The sequence below is a fragment of the Oncorhynchus mykiss genome, chromosome 19 (assembly GCF_057628025.1).
Source record: "Oncorhynchus mykiss isolate SJ-2025 chromosome 19, ASM5762802v1, whole genome shotgun sequence".
Lineage (NCBI taxonomy): Eukaryota > Metazoa > Chordata > Actinopteri > Salmoniformes > Salmonidae > Oncorhynchus > Oncorhynchus mykiss.
Window position 1 is genome coordinate 15,486,589 of NC_143040.1, and position 26,499 is coordinate 15,513,087.

General features: G+C 44.0%; 2 protein-coding genes and 2 long non-coding RNA genes across 4 annotated transcripts; all 4 read left to right on the forward strand.

Moving 5' to 3' along the window:
• The first annotated feature begins 4,201 nt into the window (after positions 1-4,201).
• Positions 4,202-5,988, forward strand: LOC110514758 (ubiquitin carboxyl-terminal hydrolase 37). The gene is made up of 5 exons (XM_090211826.1): positions 4,202-4,335; positions 4,580-4,711; positions 5,326-5,458; positions 5,568-5,704; positions 5,877-5,988. The coding sequence occupies exons 1-5, from the start codon at positions 4,202-4,204 to the stop codon at positions 5,986-5,988; spliced, it is 648 nt and encodes a 215-aa protein (XP_090067952.1).
• On the forward strand, positions 5,822-8,988 carry LOC118941420 (uncharacterized). The gene is made up of 5 exons (XR_016488792.1): positions 5,822-5,976; positions 6,106-6,185; positions 6,380-6,630; positions 7,078-7,159; positions 7,974-8,988. It is a non-coding gene; the product is annotated as an uncharacterized LOC118941420 (long non-coding RNA).
• A 9,795-nt stretch (positions 8,989-18,783) lies between these two features.
• On the forward strand, positions 18,784-21,448 carry LOC149975096 (ubiquitin carboxyl-terminal hydrolase 37-like). Its single transcript, XM_090211827.1, has 6 exons — positions 18,784-19,132; positions 19,588-19,785; positions 20,065-20,196; positions 20,818-20,950; positions 21,060-21,154; positions 21,337-21,448. Exons 2-6 carry the CDS (start codon positions 19,619-19,621, stop codon positions 21,446-21,448), a joined length of 639 nt encoding a protein of 212 aa, XP_090067953.1. The 5' UTR covers positions 18,784-19,132; positions 19,588-19,618.
• A 363-nt stretch (positions 21,449-21,811) lies between these two features.
• Positions 21,812-24,586, forward strand: LOC149975097 (uncharacterized). The gene is made up of 3 exons (XR_016488793.1): positions 21,812-22,090; positions 22,530-22,611; positions 23,448-24,586. It is a non-coding gene; the product is annotated as an uncharacterized LOC149975097 (long non-coding RNA).
• Positions 24,587-26,499: the final 1,913 nt, after the last annotated feature.

Consider the following 26,499-nt stretch of genomic DNA (forward strand, 5'->3'; position numbering starts at 1 on the left):
CAGGTTTCAATTCTCGGGCCGACTCTTTTCTCTGTATATATCAATGATGTTGCTCTTGCTGCGGGCGATTCCCTGATCCACCTCTACGCAGACGACACCATTCTATATACTTCCGGCCCGTCCTTGGACACTGTGCTATCTAACCTCCAAACGAGCTTCAATGCCATACAACACTCCTTCCGTGGCCTCCAACTGCTCTTAAACGCTAGTAAAACCAAATGCATGCTTTTCAACCGTTCGCTGCCTGCACCCGCATGCCCGACTAGCATCACCACCCTGGATGGTTCCGACCTTGAATATGTGGACATCTATAAGTACCTAGGTGTCTGGCTAGACTGCAAAATCTCCTTCCAGACTCATATCAAACATCTCCAATGAAAAATCAAATCAAGAGTCGGCTTTCTATTTCGCAACAAAGCCTCCTTCACTCACGCCGCCAAACTTACCCTAGTAAAACTGACTATCCTACCGATCCTCGACTTCGGCGATGTCATCTACAAAATTGCTTCCAACACTCTACTCAGCAAACTGTATGCAGTTTATCACAGTGCCATCCGTTTTGTCACTAAAGCACCTTATACCACCCACCACTGCGACTTGTATGCTCTAGTCGGCTGGCCCTCGCTACATATTCGTCGCCAGACCCACTGGCTCCAGGTCATATACAAGTCCATGCTAGGTAAAGCTCCGCCTTATCTCAGTTCACTGGTCACGATGGCAACACCCATCCGTAGCACGCGCTCCAGCAGGTGTATCTCACTGATCATCCCTAAAGCCAACACCTCATTTGGCCACCTTTCGTTCCAGTACTCTGCTGTCTGTGACTGGAACGAATTGCAAAAATCGCTGAAGTTGGAGACTTTTACCTCCCTCACCAACTTCAAACATCTGCTATCTGAGCAGCTAACCGATCGCTGCAGCTGTACATAGTCTATTGGTAAATAGCCACCCATTTTCACCTACCTCATCCCCATATTGTTTTTATTTATTTACTTTTCTGCTCTTTTGCACACCAATATCTCTACCTGTACATGACCATCTGATCATTTATCACTCCAGTGTTAATCTGCAAAATTGTAATTATTCGCCTACCTCCTCATGCCTTTTGCACACAATGTATATAGACTCCCCTTTTTTTCTACTGTGTTATTGACTTGTTAATTGTTAACTCCATGTGTAACTCTGTGTTGTCTGTTCACACTGCTATGCTTTATCTTGGCCAGGTCGCAGTTGCAAATGAGAACTTGTTCTCAACTAGCCTACCTGGTTAAATAAAGGTAAAATAAATACAAAAATAAAATGAGTCCTATTGTAAAGTGTAGCCTATAGGCCAAAATGGGCAAATTTCAATGTATTCAATGCTTAAATACTCTAAAACCAGATTTGCCCAACCCCTACAAATATATGAATTTATTATTATCATTGTATAAAAGCCCATTATATATTAATTTAGAATCCTCTAAATGTAATAAGATATACTATTGTAATTTGTTGATCTGTATTGTTCTGCAAGTATTTTCATTTTGAGATTCAAGTAAACTCTTTGTTTCCTTTCATGTGTCCAACCAATTATTAATGGTTTATTCACCATGGCAACCAGTGAAATGTATTTCTGAGTTAGGTTGGCTTGTTTTCAGAATTCACCACGAAATGCCTCCAGCTGTCCATCACCACTGTAAATATAAAGAGTGGTTATAGAGGGTGAGCGTGTATGTGTGTGTTTGTGCGAGAGAGAATCGAAACACAAACAGTAACGTGTGTAAATGAGTTCCGAGAGCAGATCTGTTATCCAACGATTAGTTTCATATTAAAAACGGTTAAATGTTTCTCAAAGATGCTCTCTGGTGGTCAAACTAGCTCTAACGAGCGTTAATGGCAACAATGTCTGACACTTAAATAATAAATAATGTGACATAGAATTCTACGGCAGCCCGCAAGTTGTGCTGCAATATGATGCAACTTTTTAAGGAAGAGCCACTGTAGGAGTTGGGAAGACAGCACTAAACAGACCTGGGACTCTAGCTAGTAGGAGTTGGCAAGACTGCACTAAACAGACCTGGGACTCTAGCTAGTAGGAGTTGGCAAGACAGCACTAAACATACCTGGGACTCTAGCTAGTAGGAGTTGGCAAGACAGCACTAAACAGACCTGGGACTCTAGCTAGTAGGAGTTGGCAAGACAGCACTAAACAGACCTGGGACTCTAGCTAGTAGGAGTTGGCAAGACAGCACTAAACAGACCTGGGACTCTAGCTAGGGTTGGGTTAAGTTTAGGTAAGAAGAATTGTTTAGGGGTTGGAGTGAGGTTAGAAAACAAAATTCATGCCAGCAACCTTGTGTTATGCCTTCCATTCAACACCAATTTATCACCTAGCAAGTGTATTTAACACGCACTGGGCACTGTAACCTCTGCCCACTGACCATTGAGCTTTAATTGAACCAATCACATTCATTATGTCCTTGAGACAGAGCTGCCCTCAGGGCTAGATTGAATACGGAAAACTGTCCCTAACCAATCTGGATTGTTGTTTGAGGTTTAGGCTAAATCTCTACCACCTGTTCACATTCTTTTAAACCAACCCTTTGTCCATCTGCTGGTGAATAAGAGAAAAAGCATTTAGCATTTAAATAAACCAATAACCAAACCAAAAACAACATGGAAGCTTTCAAAAAACTATGAAGATGAAGATGAAGGCACTTAAAATGCCTTTATTGTGGTCGTACATATAATGAAACAACATACAAAAAAATGAATGTAAAAAGAAACAAGAATACAATGGAGCATATTATCTACAATATTGTATGTATACTGCATAACTTTGCTCTTCAATAAAACATATTTGTTCATTGAACAATATATTTTAAAATGTTATAGATTGGGTTGCCAGGTGGTGGTGTCATACATGACCGATGACATCACAATGGTCTTAAAGCCAATTTGAACAATGGGTTAATGTGGAAATGTATCAGTCTTCATTGGTTATCGACATGGCTTGTTTCTGCTGGTGCAAAAAGGTATGAAATCAGGTCATTTAATCAATGAACAACTACTATAATTCTGGAGTAGTATTTTTCTCTTTAACCTAGTGGGAAGAATAAAAGTAAAATGACATTCTGATTGACGAATATGTAAAAAGTGTACATGAAATGTACATGAAGTTCTGCTATTGCAAATGTCACTCAATGTAACCTGTCTATACTGTGTTATTTGAGGTTTAGGATAGATCCCTATGATTCTCCATTTAGGCCAACCTCTTCCTACTCTTATGACCCCCCTCTTCCATTGGCTGGGGATCTGGGGGGGAAAGTATTTAGCACTATCACATTTTCTTGTCAACAGAAAAAACGTCAGAAAGCAAATTCAGTTGATGTGGAGCAGAAGACAAGAAAGAAGAAGGAGAGGGGCACTTCATCCCCCTCTCCAATTCCATCTGACCGTTCTGAACGGAATGGCTCCGCTACCTCTGACCCCTCACCCTCTGACCAACTCTCCTCCCTCCATCCACCTCCCTCTCCTGTTAAATGTTCCTCTCAGCCTTGCTCTCCTGCTAAACAACCCTCTGTACCCCGGTCACCTGCCAAAAACCCTTCCCCAGTGAAATCCTCTCCAGTGGTGTCCCAGCCTAGTTCTCCCTCTCCTACCAACCCTCTGGACCGTCATGGAGACACCAGTCAGGAGGGCACAACAGTCAGGTAATCCAAACATAAAGTACAGTGCCATCCTAGAGTCTCTTTGGAGAGTTGGGTTTAGTGCAACCAGACCAGGGCCAGCGTTAATCAACAGTATGAGTGCTAATCTAGGATCAGGTCCTCTCTGTCCATAATAATCTGATTCATTGATCTATCTAAAATGCAAGACTGGTCCTAGATCAGACTCCTACTCTGAGACACTTGATAAACACAGTCCCAGAAAGTTATTTTCCTGAAACTTTTAGCCTCTTCTGTCTACATCTAGTGGATAAAGAGAGTACTAACCTATTGGCCTGGTCTACTTGGTACACTGCATTTATATGGACAGCAGTACATGCATAACTACTAAGCTGTGTTTATAGTACGTACAGTATTTAATAGAGAGACTGTGTAGAGTGATAATATCTCTGTGTTGGAGGCGTTAGACCTGTTTCTCTCCTTCCTCCAGACCTCTGTCCCTTCAGGAACACTCTAGTCCAATGCCCCATAGACCAGTCTCAGCCACCAGAAGCATGACTCTTCCCAGGGCCAGCTCAGCCACCAGAAGCATGACTCTTCCCAGGACCAGCTCAGCCACCAGAGGGTCAGAAGAGACCCAGGGGGCCAGAGGAGAACGGGGGGAACTGGTCAACATGGAACTTCTTGGGTAAACCACAACACACTGCAAATGCATTGAATATAAGTTCTTTATTGTTTAGAGATCAGTGTCTGATATACTATGGGGATAAGGCTTGAATCATGAATTATGTCAATCTCGGTCTAAAGGACATCCACTTCTTTGTGTTAAATATAATGTATCCCTTATCCCCTGCCATTTTCATCACTTTATAGAGATATGAAGGTTATGATTAATCTCTATGTGTGTACTGATGACTGCTTCTTCTTCACAGGTTGCCTAACATTGGCAACACTTGCTTCCTTAACGCCACCCTGCAGTGCCTCCTGGTCCTGCCGTCCTTCTCAAAGGAAATCCTGCACCAGGAACAACTCTGGAGCTCCTCCCCCTTCTCCAACCTGCTCAGGTAAGGGAAGGCTCAAAAGCAGACACTCACCCCACACACCCATTAATTGTGGTCATAAATTAAAGAAGGGACACTCTTTTCACGCCACTTCTACAGAAAGGGATTGTCGTAGCAGGTTAAGATAGCACATTCACTAATCCTAACCCTTTTCCTAACCTTAACCACTTCATATTTTGCTGTGTATTGTATTTATGGTTTATTTTCCAGTTTCTTTTTGTTTTTGGAATCTTCATAACCAAGAAGAACAACAATGACACACTGATTATGATGTAGGCATTTTCTAGGCCAATTTGGAAAGTGTAGAATGACTACATGACCCATAACGCTCATTGACTGAACATTCCACCTTACCGTGGGAAATTTGGTCGTTTTTTTTAAATGCTCTGGAATTGAGAGCAGTATCCAAACCAAATATCTTATGAGAATAAACAACACATTTTTGTTGTTTGGCTTCATTGTCCGTCCTCAAAGGTGAAATTGCATCAAATCGAATGAAACGATTTTCTAATGATGGGGTGCCACTAGATAAAACATATTTGTATTTACTCATCTGCCTCTTCAGTAGGTTGACACCATCCAGTCAGCTGCTAACTTACTCTCTGTCTCCCCTACAGGTGTCTGTCTGATGTGCACCGTTCGGGTCTACCTGACAGTGTGGTAAACCAGGCCTCAAAAGCAGACCTCATGTGGAAGGTCAAGTACTCCTTGTCGGGATACGATTTGAAGTATCTGGGGGACACACAACAGGTAACTGAGGCACTACTCTCTTGTGTACGAGTGCTCTTCTTGCAAGGGTTCATTTTCTCTTTTTAATTTGCTTTCATCTTGGTGTGTTTCTTTCTCTTCCTCATCATAGGACGCACACGAGTTACTCGTCAATATGCTGTGCCAGCTGAAGGAGGAGGGCATGATTCTGAAGACACTCGGGATGAACTATACCTGCCCTGTTTCCCAGCTGGAGTTCCAGCTTGTGTCGGTGCGCACATGTACCAGGTAAGAGATCCCATTGGTTGTAATGTATCTACTGAGAACAGGATCTTTCTATATATATATATATACAGTATATATTAACATTACAAAACACATGGCATAACAGAAACATTGTAGAGACCTGAAACAGAAACAGACTTGATGCATTTTTCTTCTCTTTGTCCTGCTTCTGAAGCTGTGGGCGCGAGTCGTCTACCAGAGAGGACTACAACCACCTCTCATTGGACATCAGCCCTGAGCGCACCTTGCTGAACAGCCTAGCACTCACTTTCAAAGTCAGCACTTAGGGCTCAGCCCTGCATGTAGAGACTAACACCCAGGGCAAGCTGCCCACTGCCTCAGAATACGCTATCTTATTATTGTAGTGGTATCATTCATTATGTAATGCTTTTGTTTCTAACCAGAGTGAACAGGTTGAATTCACATGTGAGGGCTGTAAAGGCCTCCACGCCTCAAAGGTGGAGCAGTTCCACACACTGCCTCTGTGAGTTGTCCCTTTATAACCTCTCATAGTACTAGCAGTGTTTAATGTCCTGAGCCTTTAGGAGTAGTTACCTTCCTGAGCATGTTGTAGGACTTAGAGGTGAGCACCACCAAACAAATTTCACTCATCTGTTATTTTGTTGACTGGTTTCATTGTCTGTCTGTTCATCTCTCTTCCTCTCTGTTTCTGGGCAGTGTGCTGGTTCTGCATCTGAAGAGGTTTGGAGGACCTGGGGGGTTGGAGAAGCTGGAGGCTCCTCTTTTGTTTCCTTCGGAGCTGAGGCTCTCCACCCTCTGTGGGGACATGGTGCCACACCTGCACAGTGCCAGCCCACAGGCCCTCACCAACCAGGCCCCCAGCATCCAGGGGTCCATCCCCCAGACCCTCGCCAGCCAAGTCTCCAGCCCACCTGGAGTGGCAAAAGACAGCGCCCTCTGCTGTTCAGGTAGGTCATGGCACCATAACACTATTCTTGCTCCAACACCACACAAACCACCCACTCCCAAAACGGTCCTGCTGACAGAGAATCTGGAAGCTGCAATTTAAAATGCTTCTCAGACATCTTTAGTGATGTATGGGAGCTGTTTTAGTCCAGAGCAATTCAGACAAGTGACCACATTTTCACAGCTCTTGATATGTTTATTTGACCCCTCAGATTCAAATGAGCAGGAACCAGGGAAAGTGCTGCTGACAGCCTCAGTGGTGAGAAGAGAGAGAGAGATAGAGAGAGAGTGAAACCAGTGAAAAATAAGTTATGACAGAACACTGAGATAGTTATGAGGAGTACACGATGTAGTAGACCTGTAGTAGACTAGTACTGTAGTAGACTGTAGACAGTGTGGTGGACTGTAGAGGAAATGAGAATCCTATGATCACATGTGTTTTCTTACAGAAGCAGAAGCCAGTACAGTCAGTGAATGGTTACTACCAGCTGACTGGCGTAGTCTCTCATTTGGGAGGCTCCGCAAACTCCGGTAAGTAAATACCATCAAACACACACATGCAGATGCACAATACATATGACATCAGCTGAATTCCAAATCACTCCCTTCTCCTTGGATCTCAATTTGCATGTTCACGTGTGCCTCTGCCGTATACACAAGCATCCCAAAGCTGAGGGAGTGAAAATTATTGAGGGTGAAGGCCAGGGATCATCAACTAGATTCAGCCTCGGGTCCATTTTCTTTCTTAGCCAGATGGGAAGGGGTGTGGAACAAAATTACAAATAATTTGTAGACTGCAAATATACCGTAGGAAGGCCAAACAGATATAATATTTGACTCATTTCAAACCTTGCTTACATTTGTGTACAACCACATATATCTCTTTATTGTGCGTGGGAATACTTTGAAACAGATTTCCAAAATGAAAATCACTTGGAGCTGATTTGCTGGTGTTTTTACAGTCTTTTAACAATTACGTTTTATTTGGACAGAAAACATAGGGGCCAAATAAAATCACCCTTGGGCAAAATTTGTCCCGCGGGGTGCCATTTGGGGAACCCTGGGGTAGGGGATAATTAGACCCTCCAACAGCCATTTCGGCCAAGCTAGCAAGGCTGCAGGCTTCAGAGTGAAGTGTCATCCCAACAAGCACTGCAATATGTTTAGAGTTTGCTCAATTTAATTGAAAAGAATGGAGAGGCATGCCTAATTATATGCCATGTGTAAACTTGACACATGTAACAGATAAAATACCTCCCAAATGAACTGTTTAACTGTTACAAAACACTCTATTACCCACAATAGCCTGACCCTTGACCTCTAGTCTGTCTTCCTTGTTCCACAGGGCACTACATTAGTGACATATTGCATGCCAGTGGAAACTGGTTCTGCTGTAACGACAGCCAGGTGTCAATGTCCAATGTAGCCACTGTGCTGAGGACCAGAGCCCGGAGTGCCTACATGCTCTTCTATATGTTCAGGTACTGTTTACTCTCGCCATCTATATTCTTGTGTTGCTATTTATGTGTACGGTTCCTTTCACCCTACAGGGCAATAGAGCGGGAGGCCCCAGCACACAGGGCCTAACAGGGCCACCAGCATCAGTACCAGGCCCAGTCTAGGCCCAGGCCCAGTCTCAAAACCCCCAGCCCAGCCTCAACACTCACACACCTGCCTCGAAAGGGGTAGCACTTGGCCCAACATCAACACACCCAGCCCAGCCTCAACATGGGAAGAACCAGGCCCAGTCTCAACATGGGCAGAACAAGACCCAGCCCCAACACCCTCAGACCTGCCTCAACAGGTGCAGCATTCGGCCCAACTTCAATCATGCTGCTCTTCAACACTAGCATGAACATTCTTTCAGTAGCTTATGTCATAAATACCTGCCCTTGATTTGACTACTTCACCTAATGTATAAAGCGTATAAAGTATACACACTAAATGTAGTACACATGTAGATGTGGTGGATAGAGAGTGTGATTATTTAGAGGATATAACATCCCTTCTATTTGGTTTGGTTTGAAATCCTCCTGTTGTGAAATACACTGTGGTGTCTAACCTCTTATTCAGCATGGTCACACCGGAAGACCTGCAATATTAATAAAGACAAGCAAATGTAAGAAAATCCCATTTAAGATGATTCTGTTGACCGTTGTAACTCTTTAACTCAGGAAGATTTATGGTCTGGGATTCAGGCCGGTCCTAACAGGAAACGTGACAAAGGGAAGCAGCTGTAATGGAGCCTTCTAACACCCAATCAGGTCTGGAGGAGGAATGTCACATAAAGATTCAGAGATGCTATGAGTATCTTTTGAAGTTACTCTCCAGTTGTATCCATTTGAATAAATACAGAAATGTTAATGCTGGGCTACGGATGTGACCTTGGTTCTGTGAGTAGAGTAACGGGTCACCAAACAAGCTATGGGAACGCCTTCCCTTTCACGTGATATGATTGAGATGCTTAATATCAACGATGTTTACAATGACGCCACACCCTTACTGTACCATTGTGACCTGTCACTATTAAAGGCTGTGTGACGTGACATACTGTCTTTTCTTATCTCACGTACGCTCCCTTACGTATTTATTTGGACAGTGAAGCTACAACTTTTCATTTGGCTCTATACGCCAGCGTTTGGATTGGAGATAAAATGTTTAAAATGTGGTGACTGTACAGAATGTCACCTTTAATTTAATGAATGGTAAATAATGTTGAGTGAGAAAGTTACAGAGGATCATACCCCCAAGACATGCTAACCTCTCACCATTACCAATAATAGGAGAGGTTAGCATTTTATATCATACCCCCAAGACATGCTAACCTCTCACCATTACCAATAATAGTGGAGGTTAGCATTTTGGGGGGGGTATAATATTTATACCTCTGTAAATTTCTCACTCTTCATTATTCACAATTCATTCATGATTATCTTTAATCATGGAATTCTATTCTTATTTACAATAAAAATGACTCCAAAGTTACACAATACATTATTTACTATCACACTTACATTTTAGTAATTTAGCAGACTTACAATTAGAGCATTCATGTTTAACATACAGTGCCTTGACACCCCTAGACCTCTTACACATGTTGTTGTGTTACAGACTGAATTTAAAATGCAGTAAATATATTTTTTCTCTCACCCAACTACACAAAGTACTCCATAACGACAAAGTTAAAACATGTTTTTAGAAATGTTTGCAAATGTATTTAAAATGAAATATACTATAGATTTTACATAAGTATTCACATCCCTAAGTCAATACTTTGTAGAAGCACATTTGGCAGCGATAACAGCTGTGAGTATTTCCTGGTAAATCTCTAGGAGCTTTCCACACCTGGATTGTGGAACGTGACCATTATTCTTTTCAAAATTCTTTAAGTTGTCAAATTGTTTTTTGATCATTGCTAGACAACCATTTTCAGGTCTTGCCATAGATTTTCAAGTAGATTTAAGTCAAAACTGTAACTTGGCCACTCAGGAACATTGACTGTCTTCTTGGAAAACAACTCCAGTGTATATTTGGTCTTCTGTTTGAGGTTATTGTCCTGTTGAAAGGTTTATTAATCTCCCAGAGTCTGGTGGAAAGCAGACTGAACCAGGTTTTCCTGTTTAGCTCCACTCAGTTTATTTTTCTTCTGAAAGACTCTCCAGTCCTTAATGATTATAAACATACCTTGGCATACTGTATGATAGTGAAACTCTTTATCAGTCAACCACAGTGGATTAGAAACACTGGCCACCACGTGACTCCCACCAGCCTTAGTTTGATAATATACTACATGATATGACTCACACCAGTCTTAGTTGAATAATATACTACATGATAGGACTCCACCAGCCTTATTTTGATAATAGAATACATTATATGACTCTATATCATATTACATACATACATACCTACATGAACTATTATACAACTCTATAGCTCTACTCTATTCCACAGGAGGAGAGAAAGCATCACACAGATCCGTATATACAGGGACAGAGTCAAAGTTGGCCCTCTGGTGGATGTAGTACTAACTACAGGTACAGCTGTAGTGTTGGTGACAGAGACCTGGGTGGATGTAGTACTAACTACAGGTACAGCTGTAGTGTTGGTGACAGAGACCTGGGTGGATGTAGTACTAACTACAGGTACAGCTGTAGTGTTGGTGACAGAGACCTGGGTTGATGTAGTACTAACTACAGGTACAGCTGTAGTGTTGGTGACAGTGACCTGGGCCCGGTTACCCAAAATAATATTAAGGGTAAATTCATCTGAGAACAATAGGATCCTAACAGACAGTCAGAGGAGACCACTGAGGTATAATAACAACAGTTTTAGGAGCTGCATGCTAACAGACAGTCAGAGGAGACAACTGAGGTACAATAACAACAGTTTGAGGAGCTGCATGCTAACAGACAGTCAGAGGAGACCACTGAGGTATAATAACAACTGGAGACTGTGTCCAAGATGTTGTTGTTTCCAAGGTATTCACGTTCACATACGCAGATTCATGGACGTCTGTATCCGGGTTGCATCCGGTTTACTCAGCCCAACATCACATTCTCACTAGCACTCAGTGGGTACAGGGAGCAGAGCGAGGCTCTCCAGAGGGTGGTACGGTCTGCCCAACATCACATGCTCACTAGCACTCAGTGGGTACAGGGAGCAGAGCGAGGCTCTCCAGAGGGTGGTACTGTCATGTATTGTCATGTTGTGTCTTGTTTCTGTCCTTCCTCTTCACTCCGTCTCCCTCTGCTGGTCCTATTAGGTTACCTGTTCTTCCCCTCTTTCCCCCAGCTGTTCCTTGTCTTCTCTAAACTACCTCGTTCACCCCTTTTCCCACCTGTTCCCTTTTTCCCTCTGATTAGGTCTCTATATCTCTCTCTGTTTTTGTTTCTGTCTTTGTCGGATTCTTGTTTGTGTTACTCATGCCTGAACCAGACTATCGTCGTGTTTGCTGCAACCTTGTCCTGTCCTGTCGGAATCTGCCTGTCCATCTGAGCCTACGTGTGTTTCGTCATTAAAGAAACTCTGTTTTGTTAATTCGCTTTTGGGTCCTCATTCACGCACCTGACAGAAGAATCCGACCAAGAATGGACCCAGCGACTTCGGATCCTCTCCACTCAGCCGTCGAGATCCAGGGAGCGATGCTATGCAGACACGAGCAGGAATTGTCTGCTGCTCGACATGCCGTTGAGACCCTGGCCACCCAAGTCTCCAACCTCACAGAACAGGTTCACCATCTCCGCCTCGATCCACCGGCCACTTCCAGGGCTTTCGAATCTCCGGAGCCCAGAATCAATAACCCGCCGTGTTACTCTGGGGAGCCCACTGAATGCCGCTCGTTCCTCACCCAGTGTGATATTGTGTTTTCTCTCCAGCCCAACACTTACTCCAGGAGCACTGCTCGTATCGCCTACGTCATATCTCTCCTTACTGGACGGGCTCGTGAGTGGGGCACGGCAATCTGGGAGGCAAGGGCTGAGTGTACTAACCAGTATCAGGACTTTAAGGAGGAGATGATACGGGTTTTTGATCGATCTGTTTTTGGGGAGGAGGCTTCCAGGGTCCTGTCTTCCCTATGTCAAGGTAATCGATCCATAACAGACTACTCTATTGAGTTTCGCACTCTTGCTGCCTCCAGTGGCTGGAACGAGCCGGCTTTGCTCGCTCGTTTTCTGGAGGGTCTCCGCGCAGAGGTAAAGGATGAGATTCTCTCCCGGGAGGTTCCTTCCAGCGTGGATTCCTTGATTGAACTCGCTATTCGCATTGAGCGACGGGTTGATCTTCGTCACCGAGCTCGTGGAAAGGAGCTCGCGTTCTCCGTTGCCCCCCTCTCCGCATCACTACCATCTTCCTCTGCCGGCTCGGGTGCTGAGCCTATGCAGCTGGGAGGTATCCGCATCTCGACTAAAGAGAGGGAACGGAGAATCACCAACCGCCTCTGTCTCTATTGCGGTTCCGCTGGTCATTTTGTCACTTCATGTCCAGTAAAAGCCAGAGCTCATCAGTAAGCGGAGGGCTACTGGTGAGCGCTACTACTCCTGTCTCTCCTTCAAGATCCTGCACTACCTTGTCGGTCCATCTACGCTGGACCGGTTCGTCAGCTTCCTGCAGTGCCTTGATAGACTCTGGGGCGGAGGGCTGTTTTATGGACGAGACCTGGGCTCGGGAACATGACATTCCTCTCAGACAGTTAAGGGAGCCCACGGCCTTGTTCGCCTTGGATGGTAGTCCTCTCCCCAGGATTCAGCGTGAGACGCTACCTTTAACCCTCACTGTCTCTGGTAATCATAGCGAAACCATTTCTTTTTTAATTTTTCGTTTACCTTTTACACCTGTTGTTTTGGGCTAGTCCCTGGCTAGTTTGTCATAATCCTTCTATTAATTGGTCTAGTAATTCTATCCTCTCCTGGAACGTCTCTTGTCATGTGAAATGTTTAATGTCTGCTATCCCTCCTGTTTCCTCTGTCTCTTCTTCACAGGAGGAGCCTGGTGATTTGACAAGGGTGCCGGAGGAATATCACGATCTGCGCACGGTGTTCAGTCGGTCCAGGGCCACCTCTCTTCCTCCACACCGGTCGTATGATTGTAGTATTGATCTCCTTCCGGGAACCACTCCCCCCCGGGGTAGACTATACTCTCTGTCGGCTCCCGAACGTAAGGCTCTCGAAGATTATTTGTCTGTAGCTCTTGCCGCCGGTACCATAGTCCCCTCCTCCTCTCCCGCCGGAGCGGGGTTTTTTTTTGTTAAGAAGAAGGACGGGTCCCTGCGCCCCTGCATAGATTATCGAGGGCTGAATGACATAACAGTGAAGAATCGTTATCCGCTTCCTCTTATGTCTTCAGCCTTCGAGATCCTGCAGGGAGCCAGGTTTTTCACTAAGTTGGACCTTCGTAACGCTTACCATCTCGTGCGCATCAGGGAGGGGGACGAGTGGAAGACGGCGTTTAACACTCCGTTAGGGCACTTTGAATACCGGGTTCTTCCTTTCGGCCTCGCTAACGCTCCAGCTGTCTTTCAGGCATTAGTCAATGATGTCCTGAGAGACATGCTGAACATCTTTGTTTTCGTTTACCTTGACGATATCCTGATTTTTTCACCGTCACTCCAGATTCATGTTCAGCACGTTCGACGTGTCCTCCAGCGCCTTTTAGAGAATTGTCTTTTTGTGAAGGCTGAGAAGTGCACTTTTCATGCCTCCTCCGTCACATTTCTCGGTTCTGTTATTTCCGCTGAAGGCATTAAGATGGATCCCGCTAAGGTCCAAGCTGTCATTGATTGGCCCGTCCCTAAGTCACGCGTCGAGCTGCAGCGCTTTCTCGGCTTTGCGAACTTCTATCGTCGTTTCATCCGTAATTTCGGTCAGGTGGCAGCTCCTCTCACAGCCCTTACTTCTGTCAAGACGTGCTTTAAGTGGTCCGTTTCCGCCCAGGTAGCTTTTGATCTCCTCAAGAATCGTTTTACATCCGCACCTATCCTTGTTACACCTGACGTCTCTAGACAGTTCGTTGTCGAGGTTGACGCGTCAGAGGTGGGCGTGGGAGCCATTCTTTCTCAGCGCTCCCTCTCTGACGACAAGGTCCACCCTTGCGCGTATTTTTCTCATCGCCTGTCGCCGTCGGAACGTAACTATGATGTGGGAAACCGCGAACTGCTCGCCATCCGCTTAGCCCTAGGCGAATGGCGACAGTGGTTGGAGGGGGCGACCGTTCCTTTTGTCGTTTGGACCGACCATAGGAACCTTGAGTACATCCGTTCTGCCAAACGACTTAATGCGCGTCAGGCGCGCTGGGTGCTGTTTTTCACTCGTTTCGAGTTCGTGATTTCTTATCGTCCGGGCTCTAAGAACACCAAGCCTGATGCTTTATCTCGTATCTTCAGTTCTTCAGTAGCCTCCACTGACCCCGAGGGGATTCTCCCTGAGGGGCGTGTTGTCGGGTTGACTGTCTGGGGAATTGAGAGGCAGGTAAAGCAAGCACTCACTCACACTCCGTCGCCGCGCGCTTGTCCTAGGAACCTTCTTTTCGTTCCCGTTCCTACTCGTCTGGCCGTTCTTCAGTGGGCTCACTCTGCCAAGTTAGCCGGCCACCCTGGCGTTCGGGGTACGCTTGCTTCCATTCGCCAGCGTTTTTGGTGGCCCACCCGGGAGCATGACACGCGTCGTTTCGTGGCTGCTTGTTCGGTCTGCGCGCAGACTAAGTCCGGTAACTCCCCTCCTGCCGGCCGTCTCAGGCCGCTTCCCATTCCCTCTCGACCGTGGTCTCACATCGCCTTAGATTTTGTCACCGGACTGCCTTCGTCAGCGGGGAAGACTGTTATTCTTACGGTTGTCGATAGGTTCTCTAAGGCGGCTCATTTTATTCCCCTTGCTAAGCTTCCTTCTGCTAAAGAGACGGCACAAATCATCATCGAGAATGTTTTCAGAATTCATGGCCTTCCGTCAGACGTCGTTTCGGACAGAGGTCCGCAATTCACGTCTCAATTTTGGAGGGAGTTTTGCCGTTTGATTGGGGCTTCCGTCAGTCTCTCTTCCGGCTTTCACCCCCAGTCTAACGGTCAAGCAGAACGGGCCAATCAGACTATTGGTCGCATCTTACGCAGTCTTTCTTTTCGCAACCCTGCGTCTTGGTCAGAACAGCTCCCCTGGGCAGAATACGCCCACAACTCGCTTCCTTCGTCTGCGACCGGGCTATCTCCTTTTCAGAGTAGCCTCGGGTACCAGCCTCCGCTGTTCTCATCTCAGTTCGCCGAGTCCAGCGTCCCCTCCGCTCAGGCTTTTGTCCAACGTTGCGAGCGCACCTGGAAGAGGGTCAGGTCTGCACTTTGCCGTTATAGGGCGCAGACTGTGAGAGCTGCTAATAAGCGTAGAACTAAGAGTCCTAGATATTGTCGCGGTCAGAGAGTTTGGCTCTCCACTCAGAACCTTCCCCTTAAGACAGCTTCTCGCAAGTTGACCCCGCGGTTCATTGGTCCGTTCCGTATTTCTCAGATCATTAATCCTGTCGCAGTGCGACTTCTTCTTCCGCGATATCTTCGTCGCGTCCACCCGGTCTTCCATGTCTCCTGTGTTAAGCCCGTTCTTCGCGCCCCCGCTCGTCTTCCCCCCCCCCCCCATCCTTGTCGAGGGCGCACCTATCTACAGGGTCCGTAAGATTTTGGACATGCGTCCTCGGGGCCGTGGTCACCAGTACCTAGTGGATTGGGAGGGGTACGGTCCTGAGGAAAGGAGTTGGGTTCCCTCTCGGGACGTGCTGGACCGTTCGCTGATCGATGATTTCCTCCGTTGCCGCCAGGTTTCCTCCTCGAGTGCGCCAGGAGGCGCTCGGTGAGTGGGGGGGTACTGTCATGTATTGTCATGTTGTGTCCTGTTCCTGTTCTTTCTCTTCACCCTGTCTCCCTCTGCTGGTCGTATTAGGTTACCTTTTCTTCCCCTCTTTCCCCCAGCTGTTCCTTGTCTTCTCTAACTACCTCGTTCACCCCTTTTCCCACCTGTTCCCTTTTTCCCTCTGATTAGGTCTCTATATCTCTCTCTGTTTCTGCTTCTGTCTTTGTCGGATTCTCGTTTGTGTTACTCATGCCTGAACCAGACTATCGTCGTGTTTGCTGCAACCTTGTCCTGTCCTGTCGGAATCTGCCTGTTCATCTAACCTTGTCCTGTCCTGTCGGAATCTGCCTGTCCATCTGAGCCTACGTGTGTTTCGTCATTAAAGAAACTCTGTTTTGTTAATTCGCTTTTGGGTCCTCATTCACGCACCTGACATGTACTGTGGGCTATGTTTACTATGTACTGTGGGCTATGTTTACTATGTACTGTGGGCTATGTTTACTATGTACTGTGGGCTATGTTTACTTGTCAGACTGCACAGTAGCTTATTAAACGTGTGCATTTTGAAATAGTAAAAAAATAAAAATAATCAATAACATGTTTCTACCATGATGTGTTTCTGGTTGATTTCCAATATTAAGTACAGTCAAATGCATTTGTGAATTAAATCACTTTATTGTTTAATTAATTAATGCTCCTTTCTCTTTTATGTGCTGGAGTTATTTTAAGAATAAAGTAGGCTAATGAAGGCAACAAATTGTTGCTTACTGAAACTCCCAATGTCATCCAATTGTTACAATAGGATTTGAAGCAAAAGCCTACCTGCGTATGGTCAACTATTTCAGCACCGTTTTGTCCTGCTCTGAGAAAAGCAAGACAACTTAATAAACATGTACATTTTTTAAAAGTAATTCAAAAAGTATATTTATATTGTACCACTGTAGATGTTGCAGGCAGTCAGAGAAACTTCAATGTATTCAATGCTTAAGTACTCTAAAACCAGATTTGCCCAACCCCTACAAATATATGAATGTATTATTATCCCTGCATTATCATTGTATAAAAGCCCATTAGATATTAATTTAGAATCCTCTAAATGTAATTAGATCTACTATTGAAAATTGTTGATCTGAATTAATCTGCAAGTATTTTCATTTTGAGTTTCCGGTAAACTCTTTGTTTCCTTTCATGTGTCCAACCAATTATTATTGGATTATTCACCATGGCAACCAGTGAAATGTATTTCTGAGTTAGGTTGGCTTGTTTTCAGAATTCACAACGAAATGCCTCCAGCTGTCCATCACCACTGTAAATATAAAGAGTGGTTATAGAGGGTGAGCGTGTATGTGTGTGTTTGTGCAAGAGAGAATCGAAACACACACACAGTAACGTGTGTAAATGATTTCCGAGAGCAGATCTGTTATCCGACAATTAGTTTCATATTAAAAACGGTTAAATGTTTCTCAAAGATGCTCTCTGGTGGTCAAACTAGCTCTAACGAGCGTTAATGGCAACAATGTCTAACACTTAAATAATAAATAATGTGACATAGAATTCTACGGTAGCCCGCAAGTTGTGCTGCAATATGATGCAACTTTTTAAGGAAGAGCCACTGTAGGAGTTGGCAAGACAGCACTAAACAGACCTGGGACTCTAGCTAGTAGGAGTTGGCAAGACAGCACTAAACAGACCTGGGACTCTAGCTAGTAGGAGTTGACAAGACAGCACTAAACAGACCTGGGACTATAGCTAGGGTTGGGGTAAGTTTAGGTAAGAAGAATTGTTTAGGGGTTGGAGTGAGGTTAGTAAACAAAATTCATGCCAGCAACCTTGTGTTATGCCTTCCATTCAACACCAATTTATCACCTAGCAAGTGTATTTAACACGCACTGGGCACTGTAAGCTCTGCCCACTGACCATTGAGCTTTAATTGAACCAATCACATTCATTATGTCCTTGAGAGCTGCCCTCAGGGCAAGATTGAATACTGAAAACTGTCCCTAACCAATCTGGATTGTTGTTTGAGGTTTAGGCTAAATCTCTACCACCTGTTCACATTCTTTTAACCCAACACTTTGTCCATCTGCTGGTGAATAAGAGAAAAAGCAGTTAGCGTTTAAATAAACCGATAACCAAACCAAAAACAACGTGGAAGCTATCAAAAAACTATGAAGATGAAGGCACTTAAAATGCCTTCATTGTGGTCGTACATATAATGAAACAACATACAAAAAATGAATGTAAAAAGAAACAAGAATACAATGGAGCATATTATCTACAATATTGTATGTATACTGCATAACTTTGCTCTTCAGTAAAACAGATTTGTTCATTGTTCAATATATTTTAAAATGTTATAGATTGGGTTGCCAGGTGGTGGTGTCATACATGACCGATGACATCACAATGGTCTTAAAGCCAATTTGAACAATGGGTTAATGTGGAAATGTATCAGTCTTCATTGGTTATCGACATGGCTTGTTTCTGCTGGTGCAAAAAGGTATGAAATCAGGTCATTTAATCAATTAACAACTACTATAATTCTGGAGTAGTATTTTTCTCTTTAACCTAGTGGGAAGAATAAAAGTAAAATGACATTCTGATTGACAAATACGTAAAAAGTGTACATGAAATGTACATGAAGTTCGGCTATTGCAAATGTCACTCAATGTAACCTGTCTATACTGTGTTATTTGAGGTTTAGGATAGATACCTATGATTCTCCATTTAGGCCTACCTCTTCCTACTCTTATGACCCCCCTCTTCCATTGGCTGGGGATCTGGGGGGGAAAGTATTTAGCACTATCACATTTTCTTGTCAACAGAAAAAACGTCAGAAAGCAAATTCAGTTGATGTGGAGCAGAAGACAAGAAAGAAGAAGGAGAGGGGCACTTCATCCCCCTCTCCAATTCCATCTGACCGTTCTGAATGGAATGGCTCCACTACCTCTGACCCCTCACCCTCTGACCAACTCTCCTCCCTCCATCCACCTCCCTCTCCTGTTAAATGTTCCTCTCAGCCTTGCTCTCCTGCTGAACAACCCTCTGTACCCCGGTCACCTGCCAAAAACCCTTCCCCAGTTAAATTCTCTCCAGTGGTGTCCCAGCCTAGTTCTCCCTCTCCTACCAACCCTCTGGACCGTCATGGAGACACCAGTCAGGAGGGCACAACAGTCAGGTAATCCAAACATAAAGTACAGTGCCATCCTAGAGTCTCTTTGGAGAGTTGGGTTTAGTGCTACCAGACCAGGGCCAGTGTTAATCAACAGCATGAGTGCTAATCTAGGATCAGGTCCTCTCTGTCCATAATAATCTGATTCATTGATCTATGATCTAAAATGCAAAACTGGTCCTAGATCAGACTCCTCCTCTGAGACACTTGGTAAACACAGTCCCAGAAAGTTATTTTCCTGAAACTGTAGTTTTAGCCTCTTCTGTCTACATCTAGTGGATAAAGAGAGTACTAACCTATTGGCCTGGTCTACTTGGTACACTGCATTTATATGGACAGCAGTACATGCATAACTACTCAGACTGTGTTTATAGTACAGTACAGTATTTAATAGAGAGACTGTGTAGAGTGATAATATCTATGTGTTGGAGGCGTTAGACCAGTTTCTCTCCTTCCTCCAGACCTCTGTCTCTTCAGGAACACTCTAGTCCAATGCCCCAGAGACCAGTCTCAGCCACCAGAAGCATGACTCTTCCCAGGGCCAGCTCAGCCACCAGAAGCATGACTCTTCCCAGGGCCAGCTCAGCCACCAGAGGGTCAGAAGAGACCCACGGGGCCAGAGGAGAACGGGGGGAACTGGTCAACATGGAACTTCTTGGGTAAACCACAACACACTGCAAATGCATTGAATATACGTTCTTTATTGTTTAGAGATCAGTGTCTGATATACTATGGGGATAAGGCTTACTATCTAGCATGTCCATTTTATTAGATATTTATAAACCCATGAATTATGTCAATCTCGGTCTAAAGGACATCCACTTCTTTGTGTTAAATATAATGTATCCCTTATCCCCTGCCATTATCATCACTTTATAGAGATGTGAAGGTTATGATTAATCTCTATGTGTGTACTGATGACTGATTCTTCTTCACAGGTTGCCTAACATTGGCAACACTTGCTTCCTTAACGCCACCCTGCAGTGCCTCCTGGTCCTGCCTTCCTTCTCAAAGGAAATCCTGCACCAGGAACAACTCTGGAGCTCCTCCCCCTTCTCCAACCTGCTCAGGTAAGGGAAGGCTCAAAAGCAGACACTCACCCCACACACCCATTAATTGTGGTCATAAATTAAAGAAGGGACACTCTTTTCACGCCACTTCTACAGAAAGGGATTGTCGTAGCAGGTTAAGATAGCACTTTCACTAATCCTAACCCTTTTCCTAACCTTAACCACTTCATATTTTGCTGTGTATTGTATTTATGGTTTATTTTCCAGTTTCTTTTTGTTTTTGGAATCTTCATAACCAAGAGGAACAACAATGACACACTGATTATGATGTTGGCATTTTGTAGGCCAATTTGGAAAGTGTAGAATGACTACATTACCCATAATGCTCATTGACTGAACATTCCACCTTACCGTGGGAAATTTGGTAGATTTTTAAATGCTCTAGAATTGAGAGCAGTATCCAAACCAAATATCTTAGGAGAATAAACAACACATTTTTGTTGCTTGGCTTCATTGTCCGTCCTCAAAGGTGAAATTGCATCAAATCGAATGAAACATTTCTAATGATGGTGTGCCACTAGATAAAACATATTTGTATATACTCATCTGCCTCTTCAGGCATAAGCCAGTAGGTTGACAACATCCAGTAGGCTGCTAACTTACTCTCTGTCTCCCCTACAGGTGTCTGTCTGATGTGCACCGTTCAGGTCTACCTGACAGTGTGGCAAACCAGGCCTCAAAAGCAGACCTCATGTGGAAGGTCAAGTACTCCTTGTCGGGATACGATTTGAAGTACCTGGGGGACACGCAACAGGTAACTGAGGCACTACTCTCTTGTGTACGAGTGCTCTTCTTGCAAGGGTTCATTTTCTCTTTTTAATTTGCTTTTATCTTGATGTGTTTCTTTCTCTTCCTCATCATAGGACGCACACGAGTTACTCGTCAATATGCTGTGCCAGCTGAAGGAGGAGGGCATGACACAAGAGTTCCAGCTTGTGTCGGTGCGCAAATGTACCAGGTAAGAGATCCCATTGGTTGTAATGTATCTTCTGAGAACAGGATCTTTCTATATATATATATATATATATATATACAGTATATATTAATATTACAAAACACATGGCATAACAGAAACATTGTAGAGACCTGAAACAGAAACAGACTTGATGCATTTTTCTTCTCTTTGTCCTGCTTCTGAAGCTGTGGGCGCGAGTCGTCCACCAGAGAGGACTACAACCACCTCTCATTGGACATCAGCCCTGAGCGCACCTTGCTGAACAGCCTAGCACTCACTTTCAAAGTCAGCACTTAGGGCTCAGCCCTGCATGTAGAGACTAACACCCAGGGCAAGCTGCCCACTGCCTCAGAATACGCTATCTTATTATTGTAGTGGTATCATTCATTATGTAATGATTTTGTTTCTAACCAGAGTGAACAGGTTGAATTCACATGTGAGGGCTGTAAAGGCCTCCACGCCTCAAAGGTGGAGCAGTTCCACTCACTGCCTCTGTGAGTTGTCCCTTTATAACCTCTCATAGTACTAGCAGTGTTTAATGTCCTGAGCATTTAGGAGTAGTTACCTTCCTGAGCAGGTTGTAGGACTTAGAGGTGAGCACCGCCAAACAAATTTCACTCATCTGTTATTTTGTTGACTGGTTTCATTGTCTGTCTGTTCATTTCTCTTCCTCTCTCTTTCTGGGCAGTGTGCTGGTTCTGCATCTGAAGAGGTTTGGAGGACCTTGGGGGTTGGAGAAGCTGGAGGCTCCTCTTTTGTTTCCTTCGGAGCTGAGGCTCTCCACCCTCTGTGGGGACATGGTGCCACACCTGCACAGTGCCAGCCCACAGGCCCTCACCAACCAGGCCCCCAGCATCCAGGGGTCCATCCCCCAGACCCTCGCCAGCCAAGTCTCCAGCCCACCTGGAGAGGCCAAAGACAGCGCCCTCTGCTGTTCAGGTAGGTCATGGCACCATAACACTATTTTTGCTCCAACACCACACAAACCACCCACTCCCAAAACGGTCCTGCTGACAGAGAATCTGGAAGCTGCCATATAAAATGTTTCTCAGACATCTTTAGTGATGTATGGGAGCTGTTTTAGTCCAGAGCAATTCAGACAAGTGACCACGTTTTCACAGCTCCTTATATGTATATTTGAACCCTCAGATTCAAAGGAGCAGGAACCAGGGAAAGTGTTGCTGACAGCCTCAGTGGTGAGAAGAGAGAGAGAGAGAGTGAAACCAGTGAAAAATAAGTTATGACAGAACACTGAGATAGTTATGAGGAGTACACGATGTAGTAGACCTGTAGTAGACTAGTACTGTAGTAGACTGTAGACAGTGTGGTGGACTGTAGAGGAAATGAGAATCATATGATCACATGTGTTTTCTTACAGAAGCAGAAGCCAGTACAGTCAGTGAATGGTTACTACCAGCTGACTGGCGTAGTCTCTCATTTGGGAGGCTCCGCAAACTCCGGTAAGTAAATACCATCAAACACACACATGCAGATGCACAATACATATGACATCAGCTGAATTCCAAATCACTCCCTTCTCCTTGGATCTCAATTTGCATGTTCACGTGTGCCTCTGCCGTATACACAAGCATCCCAAAGCTGAGGGAGTGAAAATTATTGAGGGTGAAGGCCAGGGATCATCAACTAGTTTCAGCCTCGGGTCCATTTTTTTTCTTAGCCAGATGGGCAGGGGTGTGGAACAAAATTACAAATAATTTGTAGACTGCAAATATACCGTAGGAAGGCCAAACAGATATAATATTTGACTCATTTCAAACCTTGCTTACATTTGTGTACAACCACATGTATCTCTTTATTGTGCGTGGGAATACTTTGAAACAGATTTCCAAAATGAAAATCACTTGGAGCTGATTTGCTGGTGTTTTTACAGTCTTTTAACAATTACGTTTTATTTGGACAGAAAACATAGGGGGCCAAATAAAATCACCCTTGGACCAAATTTGTCCCGCGGGCTGCCATTTGTGGAACCCTGTTTTAGGGGATAATTAGACTCTCCAACAGCCATTTCGGCCAAGCTAGCAAGGCTGCAGGCTTCAGAGTGAAGTGTCATCCCAACAAGCACTGCAATATGTTTAGAGTTTGCTCAATTTAATTGAAAAGAATGGAGAGGCATGCCTAATTTAATGTCATGTGTATTTGTTTATCTCTGATTTCAAATCTTGACACATGTAACAGATAAAATACCTCCCAAATGACCTGTTTAACTGTTACGAAACACTCTATTACCCACCCTAGCCTGACCCTTGACCTCTAGTTTGTCTTCCTTGTTCCACAGGGCACTACATTAGTGACATATTGCATGCCAGTGGAAACTGGTTCTGCTGTAACGACAGCCAGGTGTCAGTGTCCAATGAAGCCACTGTGCTGAGGACCAGAGCCCGGAGTGCCTACATGCTCTTCTATATGTTCAGGTACTGTTTACTCTCGCTATCTATATTCTTGTGTTGCTATTTATGTGTACGGTTCCTTTCACCCTACAGGGCAATAGAGCGGGAGGCCCCAGCACACAGGGCCTAACAGGGCCACCAGCATCAGCCCCAGACTAAACAGGGGCAGCACCTGGACCAACCTCCAAACACTCTCACCTGCCTCGAAAGGGGTAGCACTTGGCCCAGTCTCAAAACCCCCAGCCCAGCCTCAACAGGGATAGTACCAGGCCCTGTCTCAAAACCCCCAGCCCAGCCTCAACCCTCACACACCTGCCTCAAAATGGGTAGCACTTGGCCCAACATCAACAACCCCGAGCCCAGCCACATCAGGGGCAGCACTGGGCCCAACATCAACACACCCAGCCCAGCCTCAACATGGGAAGAACCAGGCCCAGCCTCAACATGGGCAGAACAAGACCCAGCCCCAACACCCTCAGACCTGCCTCAACAGGTGCAGCATTCAGCCCAACTTCAATCATGCTGCTCTTCAACACTAGCATGAACATTCTTTCAGTAGCTTATGTCATAAATACCTGCCCTTGATTTGACTACTTCACCTAATGTATAAAGCGTATAAAGTATACACACTAAATGTAGTACACATGTAGATGTGGTGGATAGAGAGTGTGATTATTTAGAGGATATAACATCCCTTCTATTTGGTTTGGTTTGAAATCCTTATTCAGCATGGTCACACCGGAAGACCTGCAATATTAATAAAGACAAGCAAATGTAAGAAAATCCCATTTAAGATGATTCTGTTGACCGTTGTAACTCTTTAACTCAGGAAGATTTATGGTCTGGGATTCAGGCCGGTCCTAACAGGAAACGTGACAAAGGGAAGCAGCTGTAATGGAGCCTTCTAACACCCAATCAGGTCTGGAGGAGGAATGTCACATAAAGATTCAGAGATGCTATGAGTATCTTTTGAAGTTACTCTCCAGTTGTATCCATTTGAATAAATACAGATATGAAAATGCTGGGCTACGGATGTGACCTTGGTTCTGTGAGTAGAGTAACGGGTCACCAAACAACCTATGGGAACTCCTTCCCTTTATCGTGATGTGATTGAGATGCTTAATATCAACGATGTTTACAATGACGCCACACCCTTACTGTACCATTGTGACCTGTCACTATTAAAGGCGGTGTGACGTGACATACTGTCTTTTCTTATCTCACGTACACTCCCTTACGTATTTATTTGGACAGTGAAGCTACAACTTTTCATTTGGCTCTATACGCCAGCGTTTTGGATTGGAGATCAAATGTTTCATATGTGGTGATTGTACAGAATGTCACCTTTAATTTAATGAATGGTAAATAATGTTGAGTGAGAAAGTTACAGAGGATCATACCCCTAAGACATGCTAAACTCTCACCATTACCAATAATAGTGGAGGTTAGCATTTTATATCATACCCCCAAGACATGCTAACCTCTCACCATTACCAATAATAGTGGAGGTTAGCATTTTATATCATACCCCTAAGACATGCTAACCTTTCACCATTACCAATAATAGGGGAGGTTAGCATTTGATATGCATTTGATATGATATTTATACCTCTGTAACTTCCTCACTCATCATTATTCACAATTAATTCATGATTGTCTTTAATCATGGAATTCTATTCTTATTTACAATAAAAGTGACTCCAAAGTTACACAATACATTATTTACCATTAATTTCTATTACATTTCCATTTTAGTCATTTAGCAGACTTACAATTAGAGCATTCATGTTTAACATACAGTGCCTTCAGAAAGTGGGACCAGGTTGGACTACAGCAGAAATGTTGTTGTGTTACAGACTAAATTTAAAATGCAGTAAATATATTGTTATATTTATACAAAATACCCCATATTTTTAGAAATGTTTGCAAATGTATTGAAAATGAAATATAATATAGATTTTACATAAGTATTCACACCCCTAAGTCAATACTTTGTAGAAGCACATTTGGCAGCGATTACAGCTGTGAGTATTTCCTGGTAAATCTCTAGGAGCTTTCCACACCTGGATTATTATTCTTTTCAAAATTCTTTAAGTTTGTCAAATTGGTTGTTGATCATTGCTAGACAACCATTTTCAGGTCTTGCCTTAGATTTTCAAGTAGATTTAAGTCAAAACTGTAACTTGGCCACTCAGGAACATTCACTGCCTACTTGGTAAGAAACTCCAGTGTAGATTTGGGCTTGTGCTTTAGGTTATTGTCCTGCTGAAAGGTGAATTAATCTCCCAGTGTCTGGTGGAAAGCAGACTGAACCAGGTTTTCCTCAAGGATTTTTCCTGTTTTTAGCTCAAATCAGTTTGTTTTTTTCTTCTGAAAAACACCCCAGTCCTTAACGATTATAAACATACCTTGACATACTGTGTGATAATAAAACTCTTTATCAGTCAACCATAATGGATTAGAAACACTGGCAACCACGTGTCTCCCACCAGCCGTAGTTTGATAATATACTACTTGATATGATTCCCACCAGCCTTAGTTTGAATATATACTACGTGATATGACTCCCACCAGTCTTAGTGTGAAAATATAATACATGATATGACTCCCACCAGTTTTAGAGTGATAATATAATACATGATATGACTCCCACCAGTCTTAGTGTGATAATATAATACATGATATGACTCCCACCTTTCTTAGTGTGATAATATAATACATGATATGTCTCCCACCAGCCTTAGTGTGATAATATAATACATGATATGACTCCCACCAGCCTTAGTTTGATAATATAATACATGATATGACTCCCACCATTCTTAGTTTGATAATATAATACATGATATGACTCCTACCAGCCTTAGTTTGATAATATAATACATGATATGACTCCCACCATTCTTAGTTTGATAATATAATACATGATATGACTCCTAC